Genomic DNA, 20,234 nt, shown 5'->3' with positions numbered 1-20,234 from the left:
GAGGCCCACGGGGAATTCTCCAGCATCTGCCACGTCTGGGACTTAACGCCTTCCTCACTCTGTGCCCGCCAGGCACTGGGGCCACCAAACTTCGTGGACCTGGTCAGGTCCCTGGTGCACGCGGAGCAGCCTGCGCCACACAGCGAGGACGGCCCGTGCAGACCACGGCGGGGCCTGGACGGCGGGGGGGGGGGGGGGGGAGACAGGACACTGTCCAGCGTGGGAGAGGGTCTGCTGGTGACAGGCCACCATCGCAGGAGCCACGGCGTGGATGGGGCCATGGAGTCCAGGTGACTCCTTACGGTTTTGTGGCTCTGAGACAGGATGGGGTTTCATATGGTAAAGAATGGCCCTGCTGTAAGGGAGGGGACATGGTGTCTGAAGGCTAACAGCAGTGACAGGTCAGGCTGGGAATGCGGGCCGGGCCACATATAACAGAGGCGCAGAGGGGTCTGAGTGAGCTCCTCCTAAGGCAGCTGCCTGGTGGCTCACCAGCCCGTGGCTTTACCAATGCCTCAAGCACCGCTACCAGGAGGCGGCTCCCATGGGCACGGGGCTCAGTTAGCGAGTCACTGAGAGTTACTTCTCACGCAGGGGCTTTCTAGTGTCCTCAGCTAAGATTCCTAATAGTGTCCTGTGTACACCCTTCGAATGCTCCCTCTGCGGTTTCTATAAAGGAGTATATGCATATCATCTGCATGGAAGGAAACTTTTCTTGATATATTAAAGCATAAATTGTAACCAGCTATGATTTTTATTTCAGCTAATAAATTTAAAAATTCTCAGATTAATTTGACAGAATCTGTTCATTTGGGGCTTCCGTGGCCATTTTCTGTGTTTCGGTACCAGGCGACTGCAAATCACAATGCACTTTCAAAACGAAGCATCGTAACCTTTTTCACAAATCATACTCTACATGACTTGTTGGCCTCCGCAGAAATGCTTTCAAACACTTCAGACTTCTCATATCACACTCCTCGCGAGGGTCGAAACAGTCACTGTAGCAGGACAGCAGGCTCGCTCGCTCTTAAGTGTACTCTTCCTATTACTTTATTGCAGCAACTCTCGATTTCTTTCATATAAAGACAAATCGAAAGGGAAAATAGCTACAGTCTTTTTTTTAGAAGTACGCTGAGATCCGGTGACTGGAGCCATATGTACAGGATACAAATATATTTATACTTTATATGTACACAGTTAATGGTTACCTATTATAAATAGCAGGTTTAACTTAGATTCTACAAAAATAATCATTTTGGATGGGTGCATGCAAACCAGTACGCATAAACTTATAAAACACATCTCTATGCTTTTTATTTGCTTTTAAATATAAATGTTGCTATTTAGCCATCAGCTAAATGATTTAAATGCAAACCCCAAAGTCCCCAATTAAAAGTATAAAATCTGCTTCTATCCACAGGAGCACACTGCTTCAAGTATTTTTCACCTATTAGTAAAGTCTAGATAATTTTGTCGCATGTGAATTATAGGTACAGAGCCCACTTCCTCCAGCGTGAAAGCTTCCTTTGTTCTACTTTTCTGTTTTGTTTCATTTTTAACAGAAAGTAGATATTTGATAAAACATCACCTTGGCGTTTACAGTCTCGTAAACGAGCGAAGCGGGGCTTCTCCCCGGTGCCCGGCCTGGCGCTCTGGGGCAAAGCCCAGCGCTCAGTGGCTTGCGGGGCCATCGGCAAGGGCAGAGGACGCCGGGGGCACGAAGGGCTCATCCTGCTTCTGATCCTCTTTCATGCCGGCCGCCTGGTCTGTGATGGAGGAGAAGGACAGCTGGTCATGCTCCATGATGTGCACTTGGTCCTCGTCCTTGTCCTTCTTCACGTAGAACATTTTTCTGAATTTTTTCAGCTCGTGGAGTTCACAGAAGGTTTCCAGGACGACCAACATGGCAACAAGGCCCAGAAGCAGGTAACCTGTGTGAGAAAAACGACAGCGTCTCAGGGGGATCCAGCCTCGGATAAATCAAGGCACGACACGAAACGCCTGCTGACGATAAACGCGCTGCCGCTGTTCTAATTGCTCGGAGTGCTTCGAATGCCATGGCTCAAAGAGGGACAACCCAGAGGAACACGAAGAATGACTTAACCTTCTACAAAACTGGGTTGTCCAAAATCGCGTGGTGCAATTTTTGAGGGGTAAAAAAAATGTTGGAGCCGATGCGCACCGTCACAGAGCGGCAACACACGGCACTCGCCCGGGGCGGCCTTTGAGAAGTCTCTCCGCCACCTGCTCGTGCCAGTGGCTCTCTAAAAGCCAGCGACGGGAGTTTTTAATTTATCATGAGTGCTTACGGCCAAGCCTGACACCTTGCGAAGGCCTCGGCACCCCTATTCCTCCACGACAGAACGAGAGGCACGGGGATCGCAGCCGAAGCTAGAGGAGAAGCCCGTGAGACGCGGCGTAGGTATTAAAAGGCTCCCCGTGCACGGCTAGTCACTCCGCCACCAAGACCCGCCCTCAAACTAAGCTTCCCATTCTGTGAGGTCATTTTTTTTTTGGGGGGGGGGCACATGGACCATTCACTGCATAACCCTACCAGCTTCTTACTCCAAAATGAGAGACCATCTGTGGCTTCGGGTATGGGAAATGGGTGGTTTTAAGTCAGTTCCAATGTGTTTAAAGTCAGTTTTAAGAAAAAAAAAAAAAACTCATCCTGGAAAGGAACAGAAAAGTGAAAGGAAAAACTCTAAGAATAACAAAAATCCAAATTTCATGTTCCATTGGTAAAGTGTTTCAGGAAGATTTTCAGAAAATAAATGAACTCGGAGGGCTAGCGCTGGCGGCATGACAGGAGCTGGAGGCGGATGACCTTAACAGTGCGAAGTAACACAGGTCCAACACCTTTAGCATCTGGCTATTCGGTGCTGATGATGACAGTACGTTTTAGAAACAGCAATGATGTTCTTAGTCAGACTAATTGCAAATCCCCTCCTTTTCCTTTATATATTATTTAGTCAAATTCTTGAATGCTGACAAAAGTACCCATGGAGTTTCAGGCAGAAGCTGCATGGTTTTATCCCATCCAGAAATACATCTTTGGACATTCAATTTGTTCCGCCCAGCACATACACCATGTAGATTGCCTTAAAAAAATCCATGATTCACATTGGAACAAGTCTGAGAATGTTCTGCGGGGATTTATTGACATATGAGACACTGAGGAAGTTTACCTGTTGGGCAAAATTTATGAGAAGACATTTAACATAAGAAAATGGCAGAGCAAACAAACTTAATTAAAAAAACATTCAGCTTTCCTCTGTTTTGAAAAAATTAAAATAAGGAGGTAACATTTTACCTAACAAATGAAAAGAAAGTTGAAACAACGTTCATCTGTGCTTTGAAATGTGCAACAGAACACCTGTAATGCCACCAGCCCAAACCACGCTGAAACCGTCACCTGCAGGTGATTCTGGTGAAGTATAAATCAAGATGCCACTTGGAAAGCACTGGGTCACAAAAAGGCATATTCCCTCCGGGCCAACAATCCCACTTCTTGGAAAGACATCAAAGTAGAAAATGTGCAAACATAAAAAATATTTACTGCAGTTATTCATAATGCCCCCAAGCTGGACGTAATCTACATACGCGATGGTACAGGCGTGGTTAGATCATGGCATAGCCACCTGGTAAAGTGTTATGTGGACATTAAAAATAATTATGGTGACTTGAAATATGAAACCATGCCCGTGACCTGAACTTGCGTGGCAACAAAGCATTGGTTCATGAGTGAAGTCGCTGCCCGTGGTTTCACGGAAATGCAAAAACGCTGTCTTCGGGTTAGCACCACAAGCCACAGCCAGGACAGGGCCCCGACTTCCTTGGTATGTGCTGTTATTTCCTGGAAGACACGACCTGAGTCTCGAAAAACTCTTGAGAAGGCAGAAATGAAAAAACTGTGTACATTAAGACATGACTCTGTGCATCTTGAAAAGCGAGAAAAAGTAAGCACAAAAATAGTTACTTGAAAATGGAATTCTACGCTTTCCATGATATATTAAATTTTAAAAAGCAGTTTAAAAATTACAAATCACTGGCCATCTGCATTTTAATGCCTATTTTCCACATATAAAATTCTGAAAATGGTTAATGTATTCTGACTTTTTCAAGTTAAAGATGGACAAATAAGACAAGCAATTGTTTTAAGACTTTCCTAGTAAAGAACGTGACTGATTTGGATAGGCTACAACCCTGGCCCTAGTTTTCTTGAGCTTAAAAAATTTAATAAAGTAGAGCAACTTTTTTTTTTAAGTTAAAAGCTGGTTATCAGGTATGTCCAGTGTGGTCCATTTTAACACTGTAATTTACAACGCTTATTACATTATTAGTAAGAAATTGATTAGTACTTCTAAGGTGCCCTGGGAAAATAACTCAGTGATAATAAGGTTTTTGTACAGTTTTCGAGGGGATCATGATGCAATGAAATCGTTACGGGAAGGTGGAAGACTGAAAATGTATCAATGAAAAAGCAACGGGGGCTTCTACGAATGACGCCTCGCGGGCGAGGCCGAGCTGGGGACCGCGAGGGGCTGGCAGCGGCCTCCGGCACTCACATGTGATCCCGATCTTGTAGAGCTCTCGGAATTTCTGATTGTAGCCTTCTCCAGGGACATAGTCCCCCAGGCCGATGGTGCTCAGGGAAATAAAACAAAAATAAAAGGACTCCAGAAAGTTCCAGTCGTCCTCCAGGACGGAGAACACGGCGGCCGGGATGAAAAAGAAGCAGGACACAGTGACGAAGCCGAGCAGCACCGCGTGGACGATGGCCACCAGCTGCTTGGAGAAGCCCCAGCGGATGTGGAAGTAGAGGACCGGCCTGCGGGTGACGTGGATGGTGACGCGCTGGACCACGGCTGTCAGGAACAGGAGCGTGAAAGGGATGCCGATGACGGAGTAGACGATGCAGAAGGCCTTGCCGCCGTCCGACAAGGGCACGGTGTGGCCATAGCCTGTGAGGCGGCAGGGCGGAGGGGAGAAAACGCACTCGTGAACACCTGCACCTGCCGCCCGGCCCCGCGCCCCGCAACCCAGGGGGGCCGGACTCCAGGTCTGAGACCTCAGTGGCTCAGCGTGACTGTCACCACGGTAAATCCCACTGCAGACGCCACACGTTTGGGAAGCCACCGCTCCGTGTGCAATCTCACCGGCACATCCCAGCCTGGTTTTGAGTTCACCGTCAGGCTGAGGTAGCAGCTCTCTGCGCTCAGGAGCTAGAGGCCCGTCTGACGCCACCAGGGAAAACGCGGCGGAGGACACCCCTCCTCCAGGCTGACGCCCCCTCCCCCAGGGGCCCTTGTGAGCATCCGAATGCCAGCCTACACCCACGATGACTGACACACGAAGGTGTGGACCAGGCCAGGCCGCTCGGTACGGTGTGGGGGGGGAGGGGGGAGGGTGGAGACCGGGGAGCGGGGAGGGTGGAGCCCGGGGAGCAAGACGGCCACAGGCGGCAGAGCAGTGAACAGCGACGCACCGTCTCACGGGGCTGAGCATTTCCTTTAAAACGCTGCGCTCAATTATCTGGTAACTGGCACATTCGGACAGTGTAACATTTCTCCCCTTTGTCATTTCCGTAGGTTCCAAGATGCCATAAATTCCACAAAACATACACATCAGGGACCGTGGTCAAAACACGTGTTTTACTTCCCACTAGGTTTGAGTCACTCCCACATCAAGCCAAAGGACGCTTCATCCGACACACGCCAGCCAGAGAGAGAAAGAACCCCGCCTGGCACTTCATCCTGAAAGGCCAACATGTCTGAACAAGTCAGTTCAGGAAAAAGCCAACTAAATGCGTGTGTGTGTGCGCACGCGCGTGCATATGTGTGCGCACACGTGTGCACGCGCGCAAACCTAGATTCTGAAAAACTCTCACCTCTGCGATTATAATTGAAAAGTAATTTCAAAATCAGATTTCTAAAATATATCCTGCTAAAAAAGAAATAACTCTGAAAAACCTTCAGCTTCAGACCCCCAAATTCTCAGCTTTATACTAACTCGAGGGGTAGGGCCTGGGGGGCACAGGTCATTAAACGGCTCCCGTACAGTGTCAACATGACAGCCAGTCAGGGTTGTCAGTCTGTGTCCCAGACAGCAGGGGGTCATGGGTGAGCTACAGGGCGGCCTCTGAAATCATTTGCTGCTTGTACGTCTAAACACAAGTGCATTCCTCCGCGGAGAGACAGACTGCGGAGCTCACACTCTCGCAGAGGCTAAGAATCGTTGCTCTGAGCATCTATTCCGGGATCCATCTGGTCCTCGCTCACCCGGCTGCTGCTGGAACGCGGCTGCGAGTTCCAGGCGTGGCTGAGGGTAAAGGCTCGCCGAAGGACCCAGAGACGGACGGGAGGGGTGGGGGAAGCAGGCCGAGGAATGCCCCAGCAGCGAAAGGAAGTGGGAGAAAGCCCTGCGTTTCCTGACAGAGGAACGGGACAGCTCTGTGACTACAGCGTCCCACAGCACAGCGGACCAACCAGGCCAGCACTAAGGGAGGATGTGCAGTGGTCAGAGAGGTCTGGAAACAGTCTGAAAATGGAAGTTTATCTAACCACACCAAAGGCAACGGGAAAGCGATTCATAAGTGGGTCACAGGTCTGTGCTGGGAGACAACGGTGCTTACGCGGAGGCTGCAAAGGAGATGTGCGGCTTTGGCAGGAAGTTTGCCGAGAAAATAAGATTAGCTGACGCAGTGGGACTGGGTCAAGAGCCTTTAAATCCATGATTTTATTGTTTTTTTACAGCATTTTTCTAAATAATCTTTATAAGAGTATAACACACCTATTTCATTCGGCCCGCCTCTTCTATACCATCCGTGGCGATAAACTACATGATTTTGGTTTTAGTATGGAACAAAAGTAAATAAATTTCTAGTTTCAAAATATTTTAGGATATAATATTTACTCTCAAATGACAGCTCTTTTTATTAGGATGTTAACTAAATCTCCATTTACTACAACGTGCTCTCCAAGCGACAGAGGTAATCATTACAAGACTCAAGATAGGTGACGTTCTGCGGTCATGTGTGTTTGTGCCAGTGACGAGTTCCCACCAGGAGATTGAACGCCACCAAGGGGCAGGAGTTCACTGAAAGCCATCCCTCCTCCTGACGTTTACTTAAAAAGCTTCGTTAATGGAAAGTAAACGTAAGATCTGCATCTCATTCATGTTCCCCACGCCCGCGCCCTCGGTGGGCCCTCGGTGCAGCCCCCACGCGGGGAAAACCGAGCTCTGCACAGCAAGGCACATCGCTCAACGCTCCAATGGAAACCGTCAGTCCTACGGAATTTTAACAAAGGGGTGGATGATTTACTCAAGTTTGGTCAAATGAACCCTCAGGTTCATTTGAAGCAAAGCTTATATTTTTAAGATCTTACAATCATGTCAAAATCCATTACAAACCAAGAATTTGGCAAAATGTTAACAAAGCTTACCTATTCGTTGTTCTTTAAACTTTGATAGGGCTATTCATATAATTTCAGGACCCGAAAGATTGAACGCAACAAACTCTACCGAAATGAGTGGACTTCAAACGCGAGAGTCCTGGGCTCACACCACCACACACACACACACACACACACACACACTCGTGTCCTTGCCTCTCGGTCCAGCTGTGGGTTTCCTGTGATGACTCGGCCTCCTGGGAGGCCGTCCTCACAGCCGTCTTCGAAGACATGTGGCCCTGACGCTGCCCACTCCCTTCCAGTCCGGGGCTGTGGCGTGCTGGCTGTGGGGCTTCCGGCGCTCCCGGCGGCTAAGTCCAGAATGAGGCAGAAACCTTTGCGGCAGCGGCCGAGGGCGCTGCACCGAGTCACTGCCATGCGACATCTTCCTACGGACTAGGTGCTTTTCTGAGAGGGAAGCAGCTTACTGCCGCCTCCTGCTGGGACCCTGCGCTGTAATACATTCCCATTTACGTGCTGTACTATGATACGGTAGGTACGACACACGTTTTACATTCAGGTAGCTCGATGGTTTTGTTTTGTTTTTTTTTTTAGAAGCTACAAAAGAAGAATGTCAACCTGTAAAATCGACCCCGACAAAGATGCGGAAGCGAGCCACGGTGTTTCCTCGTCTGCGGAACAGCCTTTACGCTGCATCCTGGACTTCAGCCTACTCGCTTTCCCACTCGGCTGTGAGCCCCCCAATGGGGACGTCATGTTAGGGACATCATGTCCTCCTCTACTGTGGCTCTCTCCAGGGCTCCAGCCACCGTGCCCTCCACCCCACGGGGCTGCGAGAGACGCGGGGGCCGGAAGCTCGCTGTAAGACAGTGAGTGCGTGGGCTTCGGGTCGAGTTGGTTTTTTCTGCCACTCTGATCTTACCTTTTGCTTGAAATAAGCTTTTTCCCGGTTTAATAAACAGTTAACTCCCAGATCGCTTGCATGCAACCGGCCGTCGTAATTCCCTTTTCACAGCAATGCTTTCCAGAGACCCGCACAGGGAGACACTCTGCTCGCCCTGCCGTCCAGGCCATCGACACGGGGCGGGCGTCTGGCTTCTGCTCCTTTGTCTATGAAAGGGTGGGTTTTTTTGCCAGGGGGAGAAGACTCGCAGGGCTCTGCACGCGACGGAGCAGGGGAACCGGCAGAGGTCGAAAGCGGGCGCGGCTGGTTGGGTGACAGGTGGTCAGAGGTGACCGACGCTGAGAAGTCAGTGGACGTGCAAGTGGTTCTGCTCCTCCTGGCGTCACCTTCCACTGTCCCGGTCACTTAACACCTCGCTAAACACCCCTAGTTTCTGCTCAGTCGCGGATGGCTTCTGCGGGTGGTTAACAACTCGAGAGAGAGAGAGAGAGAGACAGAGGCGCCGGGATTCCGAGGTCGGGCCCTGCCGGGGCGCTGCACCATGCGGCAGCCATTCTGCGAGACGGGCCAATCGACTCTGCCTTTGAAAAGCAGGAGACCTCAGCACAGGGCTCGAGTGTCACAGACGGGAGAGCCTTACGCTTCGTGCAGTGGGGGTTTCAACGGACAAGGCACGTGATAGAACAATCAGAGACGATGGCCCGGGCAGGAGGCAGCCGCCAAGCCCCATGGTCCGACGAGGCTCTGGGGAGGAGGAGGTGAGCTCTGAGCGCCTGGTGAAAACCCCCAGGGGCGGCTGCTCACCACGTGTTCACAGGATCGCGAATCTCCCTGACGAGACGGAAATCCGAGAGTGATTACTACTTTACAAATGAGAACACCGAGCTTCTGATCATAAAAATAACGGGAGCCACCATCTTTCCGCTGTGCCACCCGGATGCGTCACGTGAAGCAAAGGCCAGGTGCTGACTCCGAAGTCACCTCAAGTCCCAGCTTTACTTCTCAGGGGCTTGTGGGGACCGGGCCTGGGAGCGGGCCCAACCAAGCCTGAGGGCTTGTTCCCGTGTCCCAACCCGCAAGGACCCAGCGTCCTGCAGGCAGGAGTGGACAGACGCGCTTGAGAACACTTCGGACGAGCCCGGGGCCGGGGCCCACGAAACATGGAGAACACGTGAACCCCGAGACCGGACGCCACCCGCACCTCTGCTCCCTGTGGCTCTGGCTTCCCGCGCACGGACCGAGCCACTGGGGGCGCGCGGCAGGCGTGGCCGGGCACCGGAGGTGCGCGTCCCCGGCCCCTTGTTCTCTCTCTCATATCGGCTCTTTGAGGTAAGTGTGCGAGTCCCCGCTTTACCGAAAGAGACACCACGCGATGAAATCGCTTAAAGGTCTAACAGCGCGCACCGCACAGGGAGGCGGGTTTGAACCTCGCGTTGACCAGTCTGGCCCCAGGGGCTGTGGGGAGGAGGGCCAGGGACAATGGCAGACTGCAGGGAGTGAAGGCTGGAGGAGTCCCCGGCCCCGTCCACAGGAAGGACTGAGACAGCGCGGACCCTCGGACTCACGACTGGGACTGAGACTGGGACTGGACCGGACGTGGGCTTGGCTAGGCCGCGCCCAGAGCTTCCGGAGCTCGGCCCAGCCCTGGCGACGTGCTAGCCGAAGGCGAAGGCCAGGCCAGGTGACCTGGGCGAACACCAACCTGCCCTGACCCATCGTCACGGGACCCTGGACGGAGGCTCTGCCTGGCCCCGTCTGCTTCCTAATTCACCGGTGCCTTAGCTCCAGCTGCGCCCAGGGTTTCTGACCATCTTTGTCCCATGTTGCTCTAACCCCGATGAAATGTCTGGGTCACCTCTGATCAGCCTGGCCCCAATCCCGTGAGGGGAGGAAGAGAGGTTCATACGCCCTCATGGCAAATGCAAGACACACAAGTCTCTCGCAGGCGTCAGCAGCCCGTCACGGAGGAGGCGCTGCCATCGACGTGCCCGGCCGTCCTCACACCAGCTGCACCCGCCAGGCGGGGTCAGCCCACCTGCCTGTCTGTCACCCACGGAACCGCCTTCCTGGGACATCCCAACAAAGAGTAAAATCCCTGACTCCGAGCCTGATTACTGCAGAAAACTGCACGGCTGAGGAATCACGTCGGATTCTAGTCTTTTTATACGATTTATTTTTATTTTCCCCTCCCACTCATTCTTGACCATGTCTTAGAAATTTTGACAACAGAATAACAGAAAAGAGGAAGAAAATAACAGAATCATGAGTCTAGTTTCTACTGAAGCCTCGATATTTTAAACTGGGCTTCCTGATCTATTAACCAAAGCAACATTTCCCCCACCGGCCACTTCCTCAAGTTTGCCTGCAGGTTTGACATAATTATTCTGCAGCCACAGCCACCCCTGGCTTAAAAGTCCTCATGTTGGACGGGCTTCCCAGTGATGCATTTTTAAGACCAGGGTTTTAAAATTCATGCTGTAGGCAGTTCACCCCGGGGCACGGACGCTGCCTAGACAACTCGGGATTTCAATTTCTTTTCCCCCCAGGGGCAGCTGGGCACCTTGCCCTGGGGCAGACAGGCACAAAAGTAATGGAAAAAATGCTGGGTGACAAAGAAAATAGGCTGAATTCCCACCCCTCCCCCGCAGGTAGTCAACGCAGGTCTTGCCTGGCACAGGGCTGGACTTGTCCTGAGCTCTCATGCTGGGTAAGGGGCTGGGGGAGCCCTGGACACCCGCAGAGTCAAACCGCATGTCCTGCCTCCCTTACAGGGACTCGACACGGTGACGTCCTAGCAGTTCTGGTGACCATGGGGGTGGGGGGAGGTGGATACAGGTGTCCACTTCTCTTGATGGGAAAAACTCCATACCTTCTGGAGGCAGAGGTTCCAGTAATCGATGTTCTTTTATTTTCCATTAGACTCTAAAGGCCCTTGAAACTTGAGAACACAGGGAGAAAGAGCCCCTTGCAAGGTCGCCCTTGTGAACTGAAGGTGGTGTTTGCAGAACAGGCTGAGGAATCTGATTTCTTGAATTTAAATCCTGGCTGTGCTTCTTACCAGCGCTGACGAAGGTTATGTCTCAGTTTCCTCATCTGTCGAGACGGATACCACTACTTCCTCCTCACGGAGGGGGTGTGAGGGTCTCATAAAATGGCCACGTGAAGCAACGAGGACGGATGCTGGTGGGTGTGAGCTACGGGGAAGGCAAACTCTTCCACTGATGCTGAAAGAAATACCGAGGTAAATCATCCCGCCAGCACACACACCCCTTCCGGTCGGCTGGCAGTCCCTGGGCTCCAGGTCAGAGGTCATCTGTGCGCACCCCTCTGCTGCCCCCCCCCCCTTCGTGACGTCTTCCATGCTGGAGGGGAACGCGGTCCCTGGTAGCGAAACCCTGACAAGTGCCGGGGGAACGGTGTGATATAAAGGAGCTTTGTGGCCTCTGTAGCTCGGGAGGCCACTAAGGGCCACTCCCCACCCCCTAAAGGAAGCATCCAAAGTTCTCGCTCCCTTCATCGTAAACTGGCCCACCACGGGGACCATTCAGCGCCCGCGCAGTCTTGTGGGCAGACGCTAGTGGACCCCAGTGATGAAAGGCAGGCGAGCACGTAGGTCCCCTCCGATGGGTGGAATGTGACAACCAACAGAGGCACAAAAGAGCCATGCGGCCTGCGGCAAGCTCAGGGAAGCCCGGGCGGCCCTCCTCTGGACACGTGACCCAGCATCACCTGCTTGGTGGGGGAGGCCGTGGCATCTTCCAGAAGCTGGATTCAGTGACCTCCCGGTCAGATCCGTGCGAATCCTCGGGGCCTTTCGTCAGGTGGCAGAACATGGAGCAGGAAGGAGTCGGGGACGAGGACACCCACTGAGGGATAGCCGCTCGCTGGGCACCTTCATGGGAGACAGACAGCACCTCCCACAGCCCTGTCCCCTCTGCCACTGACATTCAAGCACCTGCTGAGCCGTCCCCAGGAGGCGGATTCCTGGTTAGGGCCTTTCAAATGCTAAGGGCCTTCCCCTGGGGTGTGATTTCCTAATGAGGGAACTTCAAAGTTAATGTCCTGCCCTCAGAGGAAAAACTAACCTTTAGGAGGCTGTCACACCTTCCATGTGGAAAACACAGGTTTTTACTTCTGAGCCAGTGACAAAGGTGACAGACTTCTCCTTCTCGGAAGCCTCTCTCCTCTTGGCTCAGGGTTTTGGCCCAGTGGGTCCAGGATCCGCCTCAGGAAAAACACGAGCGGGGTCTCCCACAAGCAGAGGGCCACCTCTCTGCGCGGTCCCAGGGTAAGGAAGGTGAGAGGCAGGCGCACTGGCACCCACGACAGACAGGCACCTTTGTCCCGTAAGCCCCTGGGATCCTGAAGCCATGTCACCACAGTATCACCTCTGACAATGTACTGACACGCCAGGAGAAATAAAAACGTGGGAAGGCGTGTGGGACGGACGGAGCAGGAAGGCGAGCTCCGCAGTCGGCGGCCTGCGCGCGGGGAGCTGGGGGCGTGCGCGGCGCGGGGGGCGTGCGCCGTGCGGGGGGCGTGTGCGGCGCGGGGGGCGTGCGCCGTGCGGGGAGCGTGCGCGGCGCGGGGGGCGTGCGCCGTGCTGGGGGCGTGCGCGGCGCGGGGGGGCGTGCGCGGCGCGGGGGGCGTGCGCCGTGCGGGGAGCGTGCGCCGTGCAGCTCTCCCTAATTTTGCACACATTTGAAAATAACCCACGACAAGTAAAAAAGCGAAGGCTTTAAAATGGGGGTGTAAGAACACAGTGCTTCATCTGGACAACCTCTGGGAGGACGTCCTAGATGTTTTTTACGCCTTAAAATCCTGCTTTTGTACACACAGTACTGTAAGCATACATTTAGCACAAAAACAAGACACATCATAACAGAGTCCTAAGGATTCCATAGTCAGACAGACGAGCTCAAACCTCGGATTGTTCTTTGAGGGCGCAAGCTCCCAAGCTGTAGGCAACAAGGGCTCACCAGATAGAAGAGAATCAGTTCTGGGGTTTCCTCAGTAGTTTCCAGGTGTGAAAGCAAATCAACTGTCTGCTCCTGCCCGTGGGACAGGCCTCTCGGCGGGGCCCAGGCCCATCCGCCAAGCTGGGGGGAGGGGGGAGCAGTGCAGCCCAGGGGGGCCTCCCGCGTACCAAGCCGTCGCTGACGCGCAGTGTTCCCGAAGTGCCATCTCCCCGTCCCCCTTCCCTGGCCGTGGGGGCTGCATCAGCCCCAACCCGGCCGCGCGCCGAGGCTGCACCAGGGCTGCGCGCAGAGCGCCAGCGCGGGACGGAGGCTCCACGGGCCCCGAGGGCCGAGGCTGCACAGAGGGGGCGCGAGCCGGGCTGGGGGGGCGGAAACTCTGGCGCCCCCCACGGCGGCCCCGGCACCCCTGCCCAGGGACCTCGCGACGCTCGCCACCCTCCTCCCCGGGGAAGTTTGAGCCCTGGTGTTTGCCCAGCGTGCCACAGGCCGCGGGGTCTGACGACACTGGCTCCGTCTTTGAGGGATTCGGTAGCTGGGACGACCTTGCTCACGAAACCCCACCGAGACGGCGCCAGGGTCCCCGGCCAGGGAAAATCCAGAGGACCTCGCCTGAAGCCAAATCACATTCAAAAGATTTAAATGAAAGGAACAGAGGCGCAGGTGACATGCCATTTACGAAACTGACACGTTAATAGGGAGATTCGCGTACCACTTTCTGAAAGGTTAAACACTTGGTTCAGCGAAGTCATTTTGAACAAAACTGGTTCACAGATACCCCAATTTCGAGGGGGAAACGAGGAGCCGGGGGCCCCCCTCCCGGCTCCGCACCTGGTGCGCGGACCTGGGGGTTCCAACGCACTTCCCTCCGCTGGTTCCCTGCAGGCACCGGCCACACGGCTGCTGAAACGGTCCGAGTTCAAGGCCACCGCTGGCCTCTGGGACCTTGAGAGGGCCTCACATTAATTCTGGCCTCATGCTTCCCACCCTCTAAGCACCATCTGACAATCTCCTTCCTGAAACACTGCCCCTGGCTTGGGTCACACGTGACTCCTCGGTGTCCCCGGCTCACAGGCCCTCCTCCGAGGCCTCTGCTGGACCCCCTCCTCAGGGAGCCCTCCGGGACTTGCTTCAGGAGCTACTGCATCTACACTCCACCCCTTTCCTACCTCCTCGGCCTCATGGCCCACAGAGAGAACACATGCCAACCCCAAGACTGTGGCCTCCCCAACAGCCGAGGCATCGGAGTCCAGTGTGCCTGCGCCCTGTTGGCAGCTCTGATCTTTCAGGAAGCTCTGCCGGGGTGATCGCAGCCAGACCCTCGGCTCGAACACCATCTTGACACCTGTGTCCTTCAACCCTGGCTCTGACCGGCCCGGGGAACTTCCCAACACGGGAGAGATCTCGTTTCCGCTGGTCTGGGATGGAGAGCAGGAACCAGCATCTTTGCTTAGCAAGCTCCCAAGAGACTCCGAGGCACAGCTGGGCCGGGAGGCACCGATCTGTGCCGATGGCTCCCAGGCTCACCGGCCCTCAGCTCTAGGCGAATTCCTGCCCAGCATCCTAGTCACAATCCCACCGGGGATGTGATACAGGCATCCCCCAAACTGATATGTCCACAAAAGATTTCCTGACTGTGTCCTCGTAAGGATCACCTCCCCCCGCCCCCCGAAAACCTCAGCCCACACCGCCCCTCCCGCAGGCCCCCCCTTTCAGGTAACAGCACAAGCATCTCTTTATTCTTCAAGCCAAACATCAAGTTGATTTTTAATTCTTCTTTCCCACGTATCGCCAAGTCCTGTTGGTTCTCCTTCCAAGGTAGGTCCTAAGTCTATGCACCTTCCATCACTCACGTGGCTGTCGGTCCAAGCCGCAGGCTTTTCCCCCGAGTCACTTAACAGCCACCCACTCAGGCCCCACAGTACCACTCCACCCTCCATACATGCTGATGCTACGGGACACTGTGCCCATCCCCGTGGCCACCATGATATGGCACCATAACTTGGTGGCTTAAAACAACTGAAATGCATTGTCTCACAATTCTGGGGGCCAGAAGTCTGAAATCGAGGCGTTGGCGTGGTCACACAGCCTCCAAGGGCTCTGGGGGGACCCCGTCCTGCCTTGTCCAGCTCCCGGTGGCTCCAGGCTTCAAGGAACGTGACGTTCCCGGCTCGTGGCTTCAAAACGCCCGTCTCGGCCTCCGGCTCCGTCTGGCCACTCCTTCTGTGTACCCTCCTCTTCTGTCTCAGGGCACTGGCCACTGTATTTAGGGCCCATCCAGATAAGGCAGGTGACCGCTTCCCAAGATCTTTAACTCAATTACATCTACAAGGGCCCTTTTCCCAAATAAGGTCGCATTTACAGGTTCTAGGGGCCAGGACATGAGCACAGACTCTGGGGCCACCACTCGGCCCATCACGACACTGTTGATTTAATGAAAATCACATCACCCTCAGGCGGGACGCTCCAGCAGCGTCATAGTGAGGCCTGGAAACAGAGCGTAATCTTAATTCCTTGCTGTGCATTACAGAACTCGGCGGGACTTGGTCCCTGTTTTTTTGGCCAAATTCGCTACTACTGTCCCCCTCACGTACTACCGTCTGGACACACTGACCTTCTGTCTACTCTTCACAAAGCTCCTACCTCAGGGCCTTGGCGCCTGCTGGCCCCGAGCTCTGAAGCCTTCGCTGCCCGGACGCCATCGGGTCTCGGTCCAACACCACTGTCGCGGAGAGCTCCCGGGTCAACCCCTGGTCGCTCCGTCACCCGAAGCCCATCTCCCGCCTCCACTTCCTGTAGCAGTGAGCACCGTCTTCCCCGGCTTTGTGCTGACTGCGTCCCCAACTCAGGGGGAGACGGGGACTCGGCTGCCTTGATTACATTCGGTGCCTAAGCGCCTGGAGGAGCCGCCGGCAGCACCGAGGGAGCAGCTGCCGACCGCAGGGGGCAGCAGGGTGGGGGTGGTTCGCAGGGCCTCAGCCTCACCACGCCCACGCCGTGTGGGGGGTGGGGGGCCGGGGCAGTTCTGGCTGCTGCTGTCACCGGATCTAAGACCGGGAGTGGCCCACAGCCCCGTAAGAAGTCCAGCTCTCCCTGCCCGGCTTCTGACCGCCACGGAGGGGTAACAGCGGGCACCACAGTCTCAGGAGACACACGTGTTTAATAGGAACTCGCTCTAGAAAAGGGCTGTGCTGACAGCAGAGGTCATCGGAGGGGGGTCATAAGAGGAGGGGTCATCGGAGGGGGATCATCGGAGGGGTGTCATCGGAGGGGAGGTCATCAGAGGGGAGGTCATCGGAGGGGGGTCATCGGAGGGGAAGTCATCAGAGGAGGGTCATCGGAGGAAGGGTCATCAGAGGGGAGGTCATCGAGGGGGGTCATCGGAGGGCGGTTTGGTCATCATAGAGGAGGTCATCGGAGGAAAGGTCATCGGAGGGGAGGTCATCAGAGGAGGGTCATCGGAGGAGGGGTCATCGGAGGGGAGGTCATTGGAGGGGAGGTCGGAGGGGAGGTCATCAAAGGGGAGGTCGGAAGGGAGGTCATGCTTCGGAAGGACGCGTAAGAGCTTGAGCTGGTGCAGCAGCGGGGTGCAGTGAGCCGGCCGCTCTGTCACTCTGGAGCCCCCGCCCACACGGAGTCCCTAATCCATGACACACAGAGCCGACTTCTCCATTGAACCCAGCCCTCCGTTCCCAGCAAGCCTCGGACGCAGCACAGCCACCTCCAGCCCGGGGCAGCGGCGACTGGCCGTGTAAGCTCAGCTCCCACCGCAGAGCCCGGCTCCACCCGGCGGCCCCCAGCGGCCTCAGAGCAGCCCAGGACCCGCGCCCCTCGCTGCCGACCCTCACCTAGAGCCCCGACACTGGAGGGACCTCCCCAGCTCACGCCTCGGTCTCTGTCACCACTGGGAGTCACGGGCGAGGACTGCTTGTCCCCCCTCTTATACAAGAGCCCCCCTACCGGCTCTGCTCCTGCTCTGCCCATCCTGCCCACCACCCGTTTTCACGGCAAAAGCTTAGGAACCAGCCCCTCGGGTAGGTGCCCGTATGTCCAGGCTCACTGCTGGCTCGCGGCCGACCAAAGAGAACCAGGTGTTCTCAGAACGTCCCCTGCCCTCCACACCTGCATGATTCCACACAAGCTGCTCCTTCATCTTTCCGGCCTGTCCTCAAGCCCCTCAGGCGCGGCCTCTGCACCTGACTCACGCTGCCGTGACAGCCCTCACAGCACACAGGACCCCTTCTCTCTTGGCAAGTCCCTACCAGAGACTGGCAAAGCCACATGCTTCCTTTCCTGGTAACCCTGAAGCCAGGAGTGACCACAAGGTACAGCTGACCAATAAGACTTACGTGGAAACTGCTGGCAAAAGCTGGGCTGGGAAAACCCTTGCTTGTTCCTGCCTGTATCACAAATATCGTGTCCGGAGCTGAGCGGCCACCCCGTGATGCTGGGGGCTGGCACAAGACGAGGGAGCCCACGCGAAGGGGTGTCAGGCAAGGGGAGCGACAGGGGCCCGGCCGCGCGGAGCAGCTGCACGAAGACCAGCGACCGCTCGCAGCCGGGCGCTACAGTGCGACAGGGCACAGCCCCACCCCCAGCAAGCCAGGCCACTGCAAAGTGGGGCTTTTGTTTACTGCGGCCGAAAGCAATCGTAAGTGGAACGGTCGCCGTATTAGTCATACAGATGATGGCTGGCAGGTCTCACGAAGACATGTTGGTGCCGGGGACTCTGTCTTGTGCATCCCTAACCTGGAACCCAGCACCGGGCCGTGCACGTGGCAGACTAACAAAGGCCACGAGACCAGACGGCACCGCCCGTGAGGACGGCAGTCATAAAAGGCGGTCACCGGCAGACACGAGACAGACCTGACCTTTCCCAACAACCTGCCAGAAAACCACCTCTTTTGGAGCAATTTACAGGGGTACCTACTTGAGAGAGATTAAAAACACACCTGTGAAACGTCGCCAGGTTTCCACCATGGGGGACGGATCACGTGGTAAGAAAATGACTTTCGAGGCCAATTCCTTTTACCATTAACATCTAACTATAAGTAATTACTTCCAAATCTGTTTTGTCTTTCAACAGAGACGAAATTAGAAATATGCCGAGCCTGCTGAATTCAAACCCGTCACGAGGTCAGAAGCAGGGCTGGGCGTCCTACCGGCCCTCGGAGGCCGGCAGCCAGAACTCCAGGTGCTCTGTTCCTCACCTGCCCACCTGGCAACGAGTAGCCCACGGTGACACCGACATTGCACAACTGCTGTTTCTTATAAGTGTTTCCAAGGCCTTTTCAAAACTACCCGGGGTGCGGGAACACTGTATCCCATCAGGGGAGTCTATTTCTGATTAACTCTCGCTGTTGCTTCCCACACGGCTAGGGGATTCCAGTCTGTTTGAGAAGAGAATTCTTAACTCAGATGTCTCTCTGGATAGGAAGCTTACAGTCCGCTTTGCAAATCCTCATTTGAAACACGAGAATACCAAAGGAGTCGCTCGAACCTCCTGAAATGCTCAAGGTTTAATCGGTCTCTTTTCCACCCACCCGCGAGCCCCAGGCAGGCAACTGCCCACAGACGGAATGGGGTGGGGGGATCCCCCAGAGGGTCTCCATCCGGCACGTTCCCCCCAGCCTGTATGTAGCAAGGACCAGCCTGCGGTGTCGCTTTTCAGGAAGGAGTTTCCAGGATGAAAGTCAGGAGAACAAAACTAAACCAAGTCCAAACCCGAGCACACGTGCCAACAAACCGCAACGCCTAGCTCATGAGATGGCTGGTGGCCGTGAACCTGTTTTCTAAAAACCTGCACAGCTTAAAAAGCTTCAGTTCTCTCCACTAGGATAGTAACGGGGAGCGGATCAAACACCAGACACAAATAGACCGAGTGTTCACCGCTTTGTCAGACGGTGGATTCTTCTAATTTTAAATATTCTTGGCAGATAAATGAGAGGGAAACGTGGCGTGAAAGAGCGGGGACCCCTCATAGGAGAGACAGATTCACCGGGCAACACAAAAGTGGAAAAATCGCCCCTCGCATGTCTAGCCCCGAAGGCAGGAATTCAGTACACTGTGGCTGTGACGTTCAGGTCTCTGTGACATGCCTGTTACGTGCCAAACACGTAGACGCTGCAGGTCCTTTGAAGAGACAAAGACCCAGATGCATGCTCCTCTCACCTTATGAAAAAAAAATAGTTGCGAAGCAAAAAGAGAACATTTTAAAAGAACGCAAACCAGCGTGTGATCAGGGGCCAGGGGACCGGTTAAAAGGAGCTGGGCGTGAGACGGAGGAGGGCCAGCGGCAGGCGAGGGAAGCGCCAGCCCTTTCTTCCGTCTGGTGCAGGTTCGGGGCCACCTGAGTGAAAAACTCGGATCCCGCGCGGCCACCTCTTCTCCGGTGCACACGCGCGGGGAGGGGCTGAAGGCTTGGGTCAGAAAAAAAACTAAGTGCGCCGAGGCTCGTCTGTATCTTCCCAAACAGCGAGCGCGGCCCCCGGTGCTGCGGGCGATTTCCCGAAGACGGCGACGGGGGAAGCAGAGGCGCCCGCCTGAGTCCACAGCCGAGCAGGGCCACGGTGACACACGCGCGCACGCGGCCGCTCGCAGGGTCGCCGGGAGTCAGAGCCGACTCGGCGGCTCGCGACAGCAGGAAACCGTACCTGCCACGCGCGTGGACGTGTGCCCGACCCCACAGAGCCGGAGGCAGGACGGGCAGATGCTCGCTGGAGTCATGTGACTGCCTCCCTTTCTAAAAACAGTACCTTCTGGCGTTGACACATTCTCCTGAACATGGTTCAACGGCGCCATCGCGCCCGCGGCTGCAGAGCTGGTGTGCTCAGCGCACCCTGCTCCCTCCAGCCGGGTCCCCAAGCCCCGCACCTGTGCGACAGGGCGGCCCAGGCGGGGGCAGGGGTGGCCCAGAGACCCCCTCCCTCTAGGGGGAGG

General features: G+C 55.1%; 1 protein-coding gene and 1 long non-coding RNA gene across 3 annotated transcripts in view; one reads left to right on the top strand and one right to left on the bottom strand.

Annotated features, from left to right (window-relative positions):
* Positions 1 to 731: 731 nt before the first annotated feature.
* The window catches only part of KCNK1 (potassium two pore domain channel subfamily K member 1), a 32,580-nt gene continuing 13,077 nt past the window's right edge, over positions 732 to 20,234 (bottom strand). The window contains exons 1-3 of one of the 2 annotated variants that reach the window (XM_036235591.1): positions 5,160 to 6,414; positions 4,569 to 4,964; positions 732 to 1,931 (exon numbers count right to left, since the gene is read on the bottom strand). In XM_036235591.1, the coding sequence (XP_036091484.1) occupies positions 1,672 to 1,931; positions 4,569 to 4,964; positions 5,160 to 5,628 (1,125 nt within the window). In that variant the 5' untranslated portion in view covers positions 5,629 to 6,414 and the 3' untranslated portion in view covers positions 732 to 1,671. Of the gene's footprint in view, positions 1,932 to 4,568; positions 4,965 to 5,159; positions 6,415 to 20,234 lie in introns of those variants that run through there. The other variant, XM_016163367.2, reaches the window with a different exon arrangement.
* Positions 6,409 to 8,389, top strand: LOC118613387. Its single transcript, XR_004955464.1, has 2 exons — positions 6,409 to 6,606; positions 8,010 to 8,389. It is a non-coding gene; the product is annotated as an uncharacterized LOC118613387 (long non-coding RNA).

Source organism: Rousettus aegyptiacus, unplaced genomic scaffold (genome assembly GCF_014176215.1).
Source record: "Rousettus aegyptiacus isolate mRouAeg1 unplaced genomic scaffold, mRouAeg1.p scaffold_m13_p_18, whole genome shotgun sequence".
In the NCBI taxonomy this organism is placed as follows: Eukaryota; Metazoa; Chordata; class Mammalia; order Chiroptera; family Pteropodidae; genus Rousettus; species Rousettus aegyptiacus.
This window is presented reverse-complemented; position numbering and strand designations above follow the sequence as displayed.